The sequence below is a fragment of the Magallana gigas genome, chromosome 10 (genome assembly GCF_963853765.1).
Source record: "Magallana gigas chromosome 10, xbMagGiga1.1, whole genome shotgun sequence".
NCBI lineage: Eukaryota > Metazoa > Mollusca > Bivalvia > Ostreida > Ostreidae > Magallana > Magallana gigas.
Genome location: NC_088862.1, coordinates 17,662,636 through 17,674,240, shown reverse-complemented (window position 1 = coordinate 17,674,240; position 11,605 = coordinate 17,662,636). Strand labels below are relative to the sequence as shown.

General features: G+C 31.5%; 1 protein-coding gene and 1 long non-coding RNA gene across 2 annotated transcripts; both read right to left on the bottom strand.

Moving 5' to 3' along the window:
• On the bottom strand, nucleotides 1–7,536 carry LOC105326931 (fibrinogen-like protein A). Its single transcript, XM_011427177.4, has 6 exons — nucleotides 6,816–7,536; nucleotides 6,631–6,661; nucleotides 4,422–4,504; nucleotides 3,704–3,800; nucleotides 2,891–3,055; nucleotides 1–1,766 (listed from the first exon to the last, which is right to left on the bottom strand). The coding sequence occupies exons 1-6, from the start codon at nucleotides 7,158–7,160 to the stop codon at nucleotides 1,528–1,530; spliced, it is 960 nt and encodes a 319-aa protein (XP_011425479.4). The 5' UTR covers nucleotides 7,161–7,536; the 3' UTR covers nucleotides 1–1,527.
• A 2,014-nt stretch (nucleotides 7,537–9,550) lies between these two features.
• LOC117689460 (uncharacterized) lies at nucleotides 9,551–11,390 on the bottom strand. The gene is made up of 5 exons (XR_010710201.1): nucleotides 11,293–11,390; nucleotides 10,493–10,562; nucleotides 10,197–10,339; nucleotides 9,920–9,998; nucleotides 9,551–9,646 (listed from the first exon to the last, which is right to left on the bottom strand). It is a non-coding gene; the product is annotated as an uncharacterized lncRNA (long non-coding RNA).
• Nucleotides 11,391–11,605: the final 215 nt, after the last annotated feature.

Below are 11,605 nucleotides of genomic sequence, written 5' to 3'. Positions count from 1 at the left end.
CAGTTTTTCTTCTTTTAATCACAATATTTGTTATACCATTTACTAAAGCCTTTTTTTTCGTCTGAAGTGACAATACAATATTTATTCAATTCATAAACTGAAATTTTATGTCTATGTATATGCAACTAAAACTATTTCAAGAATTAACTGAGATGCAACGTTAACATATCTCTGAAAGCTCATAATACATGTACATGTACATAATATTGCTTTTGAAATAGAAGAAAATTCAATCCTATCTGAAAAGTACACAAAATTAGAATAACTTAACGTGGATCATTTAACTAAATTTTCAAATAACTTGTCTACAGCTAGGACAATTTTGTAAAAAAAAAAAAAAAATCATGGTGATTTTAATACCAATATCAAAGTACTGAAGAACTGACGGGAGTTGATTTTGTCGATGTTAATTTATTTTAAAATCAATGATATGTTTTTTTGCATGACAAGCACACGTATTAATACGTAGTTTTTAATTTGAATTACGCATATTTTTATAATATGAATTTTTGAACTTTTTCGACTAGAATGTCGAGAAACCTCCATATGAATCATGTTAAATAATATTTAAATATAAAATTAATTCAATCAAAGTATGTATTAGTGGTAGAAATATTTCTCGAAAATTGTATGGATCCAAGCAATATTGAACTATAGTCTCGTTCAACCAAACGCTCGGCTAACACCGTAAATCTCCGACAAGGGTTTACGGAGACAGCCGAGCGTCGAGTTGAACGAGACTATATTGAACTCTGGCGTAGAAATACATACGACTACAAAAAATATTTAAAATGTTCGTACCATTTAAAATCTGACTATTTTTAAGGTATTTGTAAATAAGTTTCCTTGAAAAACAATGCTTTAGCATACATCACATCGAATTCATCAATTATTTTCAAGAACTAAGTCTTGTCAGGAGCAATGATTTGTGCTGAGGTCCAAACACTGTTTCACTTTCAGTTTGTCCGAGTGACTGCATAGGAGAGTTGATTAAAAACCAACTCCCAATATGAGCTAAAATCCCTTTGAAAAAAGTAAATGACGCCATAATCTAAAGTTGTTCGTTCAATCGTTATATTCATAAAAATATAATATTGAAATCGGTGATATCTAACCACGTTTTTAAATTATGGGATCACACCACTTGCAATGGGATCACACCACGTGTAATAGAATCAAACCTTATGTAATGGGATCACACCACGTGTAGTGGGATCACATCACTTGTAATGAGATCACATCAAGTGTAATGGGATCACACCACGTGTAATGGGATCAAACCACGTGTAATAGGACAATACCAGTTGAAATACACTTTAAACGTTTAATGAGATCACATCAAGTGTAATAGGATCACACCACGTGTATAATGGAATCACACCACGTGTAACGTGTTTACACCACATGTAATGGGACCAAACCACTTGAAATGGGATCATACCACTTAAAATTGGGAACACTACATGTACGTGTAATGGGATCACATCACTTGTAATGGGATTATATCAGTTGTAACGGGGGTACTCATCAGGGCCGCCTCAACATCATCCTTACTTCCTTCAATGAGTATGTGAATCCCGTCATGGCATGCCAGTTTATGCCCTCGAGAAAGTTGGTGTTTGCGTACTCTCCGTTGAGGTTTACCAAGTGACACTTAGTATACCACCATCCCCCCTTGCATCTATCGGCACAGTTGGAGTACGAGGTATCGTGGTCATAATCGTAGGTACTGAACTGTGCATTGTTATGATAGTAAAAACTGTCTCCTGTGTGAGTAATAAAACAACAATACGATTACAATCATGACAGTTACAACGCCACTCGGAAACAAGAGGCCCATGGACCACATCGCTCAACGGAACAACAATTCTTGTGTCACAAGTAGGTCTTTCCACCTTTTTACTTCTACGTGTAAATTCAAACGGGCCGAAGTTCTCATATGAATACAGGAATCGGGATTTCCTAGTAATTTGCAAATCTACACATTGTTAGCTAAATACCTACAAAGATTTACGAAATTCCGTGCTATAGTCAGTATAGTGTAAGACGAATTGTGTTTACAAACTGTTCATTGCTATATATATTTGATATGCATTTATGGCCAAATTTATAAGTTCAAAAAGGGTAAAAGGTATTATGAACATCCACATATTGTGGCCAAAATACCTGGTAGACATAGTTTCATAAAACAAGCAGTGGATTTAGAGGAGTTTCGCTTGCAAATTGTCAATGGTCATATTCAATATTTGGCAAAACTCTAGCTTAAAGTTTAAAGGGGCTAAATTCACAGTACAAAGATGAAATCGGAATTTTCTTGTAACACGCACATCTACACATTATTCATGTTACCTACAAAGGCTCACGAAATTTCGTGCAGCGGTTTAAGAGGAGTTCCGCTTAACAAAATAAAAGCAAGTCTAGAGGACTCCAACTGACCGATGGATCCACCAATAAGACAGTTTGTATTTAAGGAATAATGAATCATTCTTTGAGTATTATTGGGAGATAATTTTGGTCGGGGCGTGGTCAAAACCAATAAAGCCCGGAGGGCTTATATATATTTATAATATTTCCAATTTCCACACTTTAAAACAACATTCTAAAGCCATTATTTTTTCATATAGCACTTGCTACGTATTACTATGCGGCGCAGCCAATACCGTTTTTCGATTATGCTATAAGACACGCCCATTTTGTGTCGCTCATCTTTTATGAAATTATTTGGCTATAGGCTTCAATTAAAATTGAATCGTTGTGTTATCACAGACAAAGACAGTTGTAAATGTAAATATTTAAGGATATGTTTACTCTTGACATAACTGACAGAATTGAACGTGACGCATGCGCAATCGGGGGAAAAACACATCAAATCCGTTCTGGTAATTATTACCTGCGTTTCCGGAGTAATTCGCGACAAACAACCTGTATTTATCCGTCGCACTTTTAACGATGAACTGGCCATAGTCTGCGTATCTCCACTCGCATGTCTGCATCATCATTTCTACTCTTAGATAGGTCAGTCCATCACTGGTAAGGTCGTGTAGGTTTTTGTTTCCTTGAATAATCATAAAATTACAACACTTCACGACAAAAACATAAAAAACAAATCAACCATAGTCAGAAACTGTTCATTATGCAAAAACAGTGATAACCGTGAATTGGTCAGAAGTGAATTTATCATATTTAATAGAGATAATAGTCGAATTAAACAAATTTTTGTTTCAGAGCACAAAATGTCAAATATTTGACGATAATATCTCATGCACAAGCCGACTCTGTGTTGCTTTAACCGAGTCGTATGTGATTGGTTTTTAGATTTAACATTAATTTAAGTGTTTATAGAAATAATAAACGATTAGTATCGCATACGCTTGGAACTATTTTCAATCTTTTTTTTTTCTTTTGGAGTTCAGTGTAATATATCAAAGTTTTTTCAGTAAACGACTCTTGTATTGCATACTGGACGCTAAGAAATCGATAGCATGGGGGTGGGGGGGGGGGGGGGGGTCCGGAAAGAAAAATTTGGATCCACACCTTCAGCATACATCCTCAAGAGCAGATTTTCGAAAGATGTTGATATCTTATTTTCACAGCATCATATCTGCCTTACATAAACACTTATCAAGCCTTTTTTAAAACATGCTTTTTAAAAAAAATTCTAGTTTTCGAGACAAGCAATCAAAATCTTATAATATATATATACCTATCCAAAATTCCGAGTCAAAAGTTCCGAACCCGTCCTCATATTCTCTCCAGTTCCTTCGAAAATTGACAGAGCCATCTAATCGTCTTTGTATAATCTACATGAAAAACAATATCGCTATTTTTCAGCCGACAATATCCAATAACTGAAACAAAGTAAATATCAAACGCAAACTAGCTATATATTGCTATCAAAATGATACTAAACAGAATATGTATGGACATACGTAGTTTTAGTGAAATATCAATTATTTAATACAGTATTTACTGTACATCTACCAAGTATGATTCCCTCTATTTTTTTTACAGAAACTTATTAATTTTGTCGCCATCTTTATAGCCAGCATAAATCATCATATTGTTGTTTATATATAAATATATGTACATGAATGTTATTTACAATGCAGTAACCAACTCGACTAGTCGCTGTAATTTTTCTTTTTTTTTTTTTTTTACTTTTTAAAACAGTTCATATACTTACAATCCAATCAAAAAGTTTTTTTAAAAATCGGCTAATTATTTGGATATAAGTTTTATAAAGAAATAGGAAACTACTTTGTTTGTTTGTCTATTTAATTGTTTGTCTTCTTGTTTCTTTGTTTTCATTTGTGTTAATATCATGTTTCAAATTCAAGCACTTAGTCTACATGTATTTATTGAAAACAAATTGGATTGATTATCAAATTCATATTAAAAAAAGAATTACGAAAACAGCATACCGTCCAATTATGCTCGCCGTAATGGCAGAGTGATGGGATCGTCCGCCCTGTTGCCAAGGAAACAGTACACGAGCTGTCTCGTCCTTGGAGAAAAAGAAAAAGAGAGAATTCGGAAAACACAATAGTAAATTCCGGACTTTTGGTCCAAAACATAAAAAATGAATTATAGTAAATCAGTTTAAGACCAATATGCAGAATAATTATACTATGTACACGTATAATATATAGTTTAAAATATCGATATATTTTTCTGTGGTCATGTGGTACATTTTGAATTTACAGTATAGTAGTATGGTAAATGTTGTATCAAACCCAATTAATTCAAAATTCACTATAGTACATGTAAATAGAGTAATACACAATAAAATTTGAAATATAAGTACAAAGTTTACGCCATCCGTTTACATAAAAGTATTTTATTCAAAATATACATACATGTGTAATACGTATTCATACAGTGTGAATTGACCAGTATATACAAAAATAGCTTATATTAGTTCTCTCCATTTAAGATTTACGACAAGAACTATCGCAGTTACTTTAAAACTTTGTTGTTTAATTTACCTACACTATTAATTTAAAAAAAATCATTCTTAATCGCACCGTACACAGCCATACTTAACAACAACAAAAAAAAAGATAAAAAAGAAAAGAAAAAATTAAACCTAAACCAAGCCCAAATAATAAAAGGACATTTCAAACACTGTTCAATTTCGTTTGTCAACTACAAAAAAATCAATCGTTTAATACCAAATGTTGTACTATTTTAGTTTTCATCGACATTTTTTTTCTTTTAAGGTTTTTGTACTGACAACATATTGAAGATTTGAAAGAATTTTTATATGAAAGAGTTTAAGTAGCGTTTGATATATACAAGTACAGGTATCGCCTTCATCGCCGAAATAAAAGGGTTGCAGGGTACACATCAAGGTCTTTGAAGAGACATTAATTAAACTGCTTTCATATATATATATATATATATATATATATATATATATATATATATATATATATATATATATATATATGAAATACATTTAATGAACTTTAAACCTTACATTAAACATACAGTGTATATGTTTTGCAAATCAGAAATGAATATTTTTAAGCATTTTCGTGCAGCAACTGCTTGAAAGCACTTTTATGTAATTATTTTAAGTAACTGAAAATACTTCTTCACAATGGATATGCATTTGTCATTTTTTTAATTGGTACATGCTTCTATGATTTGCTCGTTAAAAGATGATATTAAGGTATCTTTACGTTACACACCCCAACTGAAATCTATCTATCTATCAATCTATCTATCTATTTCTATCTATCTATCTATCTATCTATCTATCTATCTATCTATCTATCTATCTATCTATCTATCTATCTATCTATTTCTATCTATCTATCTATCTATCTATCTATCTATCTATCTATCTATCTATCTATCTATCTATCTACATGTATCTATCTATCTATCTATCTATCTATCTATCTATCTATCTATCTATCTATCTATCTATCTATCTATCTATCTATCTATCTCTGTTTGTCTTTCTATTAAGTTTCCTCTTTACATGTAATGCAGAATTTCGACAATTGTTATTTCAAAAAAGACTTTCATTAAGGTTTTTTTTAAGAAGTTTTTATCATTTAAGGACTCTACTGCAACGTTTAATGATAAAACATTTGTATCATTATCATTAAGAGTGTACTAGACCAGATATTTGCTTGTTTCGTTAAGAGTTAGGATGTTGACGTACATTTGTGACGCCTTAACAGTGGCGTTGGAAGCTATTTAAATGGGGATGAGGGCTGGACTTATCAGCAATTTTGAAAAGCATACAAATATGGTTATGGTTAATATTATGTCTAATTTTATAGAATAAAAAGGAAGGGGTAGCCCCCCCCCCCCCACCACCAAATCCGACACCTATGCAAATGATATACAATATATCATTAGGCGGCGATGTACATGTATCATTAGCGAATGAGGATATCAACTGTTAATGCTGTTGGCGTTGCAACTGTAACAACAAATGCAATAATTCATAGGATTAGAGATTGCAATTGCAACATTCACGGTTGTTGCATAACATTTTACCTTACAGCGTAATACAAATTTTTTTTACAAATCTGTAAAGCTAATGCATGTGTATGAAATATTTTATCAAGCTCTTCTAAACATTTTACAAAACATTAAAAAAAAAACACTTACCGATCGCGAACGAATTGTAGTATGCGTCGACCTAAAGAGCGAACAATCGCGAATTAAAATTTTCAAACATTTTTTTAATTCAAATATGCACATTGCAAAATTCTAAATAGTTTATGATAGCTGTAACCGAAATAAGAATATTGATACTAATAGAAGTTGAAGCTTTTCAAACACAAAATAATTACCTTTTTAAAACGAACAAATTGGCCACTTGGATGTCCAGGAGAAGCGTTTTCGGGAGTTTTAAAACCACTTATCAACCGACACATAGGTCGATCCCCTTTAATAACATCGACAAATTTACATCGGCCAACAAATACTTTATTGCACTCTGCTCCGCATTGAATTTTGGCAGAACTTCCGTTTCTAACGAAGACTTCTTTTAAAACACAGACCTCGGAGGTTGCCGTTTCGTGGGGTTGCGTCAAAACGTACTTTTGCTCGCGCTCCACGATTTCTTTGATCATCATGGAAATCAATGGGAAAACACATAACAAGTTCAAAAGCTGAAAAATCGAGAACTGATCCATATTTTTTTCTTCCAAAATTATTCTTTTTTTTTTTGGCTATCTTCACAGTTAAATTAATTTTGCTCTCTTTGATTGGCGAAAAGACTGGTGCAGCAACTTTTGTGTTGTCTGAACAAATATTACCTAAAAGAAACGTGAGGAAAAGTTAATAATAAAAATACCATCCAGTAGAAACACTTGTTGAACCAACACCCGCGATGTATCTTTAGCATATAAGAGACCGTGAGATTTGCATGATTTTTTTTCACGTGTCCTGATGATGTCAGAGCGCAGTCTTCGGGCAAAAACAATACAGCGGGGAACCTAATGAAGCACGGTATCTCGACCGCCATTGTAGATAAACAGTTATCGCGTTTTCACTTAAAATAAAGATAAAAAACAACCATTGACACACCGATCAATAAACGAGCGCGATGAATCTCTCGTTCGACTGATCGAATACAAATTCTCATATTAAAAAAGATTTAAGAACACTGGGTGGTCGCGGCCATATTTTTTACTACAATTATCTCCTTTAAAAGAAGATCTCTATATAAAAATACAGGGAAAATACCCATATTGAAAACTTAATATTTATGGATTTGTTTTCTCCAGTTGATAAAAGTTTTAGGTAAACAAATTATATCTTAATATTTTTGGAAGATCTGATAATTAATTTGTATATCACTGAACCTTTTTTTTGAGAAGAAGAGCTATTCAAATATATAAATATTAAGTTAAAAAATTTGGAATTTTCTTCATCTAATGATTCCATACAGTTTATGCCACCAAAAAAAAACTTTTGTAAAAATTTTTCAGCCAGAATCTGATGGGTAGTTTTTTTAACAAATATTTTATTATGCAAATAAATACATATATGATTGGACATCAGGCAATGCCTATTTTAGCCCTCTCCCGAAGGATCAAAGTTAAAACTGACATTTTGTTCATAATGCCGTTTGTTTAAGCTAAAAGTATACTTACAGAAATTCATTTTGAGGATAGAACAGAATAAACTTGCAGAAATTCATTCTGAAGAAGAAACAGAATACACTTGCTAATAAAAGAAGAATTCATAGATTTTAACACTTTCATAGTCACTTTAAGTTATGTTATTCTTAAAGAGAATAGAGAAGCTATTGAGGAAATACTAACCTACTTAAAAACTTAATGGTCATAGTACATTTTGCATTAACTAACTGTTAGAGAGAAAATATTGATGAAATTTAGCCTTCAAGGTTACGATTTTTAAATTGCTAAATAAGATCAGTTTATTTCTCCACATCCACCTATATACGCTATGTCATTCTTCTAACAGCTACATATTTCTTATTGACGCAGTCAGTTGTATGCATGGACAAATGAAACAAGTATTCCTTTTAAAGGAATGATTGATAGCTAGAAGCAACGAACTTGATCAGTTTGATGTACAATGTAAAATAATTGATAAAGTACTGTATTTTTACAAAATATAAAATATATTGAATCTGTACATCATAATTTCATCATTATAAACCGTCAACAAATTTAATTTTGTTGACGGCCGAAGCCGATCACAAAAATGACAATAACAAACAGTCAACTATCTCAAAAATCCATTAAACAAAATACAAATTTAAAGTAGAGCAACACGGACCTCTAAAAAGATAGAGATAGGATCAGGTGGTGCCTAGGAGGACTGAGCATCCTCTGCTGACCGGTGTCGTATAATTTTTCATTTCTTTATCTTGACTTATCTTCAGGTTGTGTTTATACGTATCTTTTTGTTTTAACCAGTTATTATTTTATAATTACTTAAAGTAGAATACTAAAACTTACGACAAGTGAAGTCATCAACTTTCACCCGTTGTATTGAAAATAATTGCTGTTCAATTGCTTGTTAAATTTGATTACGGTTTTAAATCACAACTGGAAAGAAATGAAGGACTGTTTTAGGGCTCTTTTACACAGGTAAAATTGCAACATATGTTCAACATATGTTTAACATATATTGAACATATGTTCTGAAACATATGTTCGCCATAAAAAACGAGCACCATATGTTAAACATATGTTCATAAACATATGATCATCATATGTTTAACATATATTAAACATATGTTTTTGATAACCATATGATTACCATATGTTTATAAAAAAATGTTAGACATATGTTGAACATATGTTAATTTCATTTTTGTGTTTACTCATTTTCTTTATCCTTTGGGATTATTTACACAACATGTATCACATATGTCTTATGCATATTTGAAAATATGCCTTTAAATATTTTTTTTAAAAATCCATTGTTGGTACAAATTCTCTTTCTGAATTAGCCTCTTCAACTGATTATCCTGTTTTTACAACACTGAGTCTTTTAAAAATCGCATTAATTTTGAAGCTCCAGCTATCTGATGAAAAAAAAACAGAGATAAAAATACATATCATTTTTATTGTTGCAAATATCATATAGATAAGTTTGTTATTCTTCTGTGAATGGTTCTCACTCACTGCAGCTTTAATTGTTTCTGAAAAAGAAACAGAGAGAATGTAACACTTTTTAAGATAGTTTATAAGTTTACGATTGCCTCAGTTGTTCCATTATTAAAACAAAAGTTTGAAGAGTATCAAGATTAAGTTGCAAATACAACATGAGTTAAGTTTTTTCATTCTATTCCTTAAGTAAATGTTTGTTGAATACTTACATCATTTGCAAGTACTGGAGAGAGAGAGAGAGAGAGAGAGAGAGAGAGAGAGAGAGAGAGAGAGAGAGAGAGAGAGAGAGAAATTAATAACTGTACCTGCATAAATCTCACTTTTTGTCCAACTTCTTTTTCAATGTGCTCTTTATCATTTCACAAGTCAAGTCTAAACTTCTGTCTAAAATGTTAATACAAATGCGAATACAACCCTCAGACCTTTTAAAAATTTTGCAAATTAAGAAGTGGAAAACCATTAATATATTTGTGTTATTTTTACAAAGTGAGATTTTAAAATCTTACAAAAAATCATTAGAACTAAGAAAATTTTATAATTAGAATCAATCATACAGTCAGAGCCATCTTTAAATTGTATTACCATAATTTGTATAGCAAATGTAGTGCAGCCAGATATCTTTGAGCACAAGAAGAATATATCTGGATCCTGGATCTTTCATCACTTCATCATCTTCAAACTGCATCCAAGAAATCTTACAAACCTCTGCACTACTACTCCATTTGCTACAAATTATAATACTCTGTCAAACAGTGTCACTCATTATTTGATATTAATTGAACCTAGTTAACTTTACTACAATAATATTACAAGTTTAAAAAATATCCATCATGCTGCAGTTTTGAAAGTGTAAGAAATTTTTATAATTATGTACTTACTTCTTCATAATCTCTGACACTGTGTTAATTGATGCCATCTGTGATGTGTCCATTAGTCGTCACTACATTCCTAAAATAACAACACTTTTTTCAATTAGCATGTAATAAAAATTACACTATAAATATTGATAAAGATTTTTTTTAATGAAAAGTGAATTGAATTGATATAAATATTTCAATGAGAAGATATAAATCATTGTACAATTTGTGTTGACACAAAACAATTCATTAGGAATTTCCCTGTGGAATTGTAAAGACTTTTTTTTAAATTAAGAACTGATTTAAAACAGCAATAGAAGACATACTCGTTGCTTTGCAATGAGCTTTGCTCTAGTTTTGGGGGCTACTTTCACTTTCCAAGTTTTTAAATGCGTCTGATCTTAATATATCTTTCAAAACCACATTTTTATGCTTGTTTACCATCAAACTTATTAGGTCTAAATAAACTATAGCCAGTAAGCTGTTGAGTTGTAGCTTTGTGTGAAGAAATTTACAGACCTAACCTTTTCTGAGATATTCTACATTCTGTCATTCGTAAACATGATATTTACTGTATGATTTATTCACTGTATTTTTAAAACAATTTCAACAGCTTTAGAGGTTCAATTATAGAGCTGGTTTTCAATGGTTAAACAACAATGATGACCGTCGGTCGTTGACATTACTGTAGGCCTACATTATTTTATACGGAGGGCTGCAGTATGGTTTTTCAATCCGAATTCTCTAGAAGAACATAACTACGTTACAGCCCGTAGATTGACTCATTGCTACTATAAATAGGTAAATGAAAACGCACTTACCTTATAAGTACAAGTTAAAATCCATCCTGCAGATTGATCTTCTGACTCCATGACATAAAATATGACGTATGTTTATGAACACTAAATCTAAAATCGATTCAGGCTTAAATCCGGATTTGTTAACGAAACACTTCATATGAAAAAAATGCATGGCCAATGTTGATTATACAATTTGTTTATACATGTATTCATTACTACATATCTAAAAATTTAAGCAAACAAACATGTCTAATCAACATAACGCAAATGTAAAACATATGCTGATCATATGTTTTAAACAAACATATGTTCAAAATATGTTAAACATACGTTG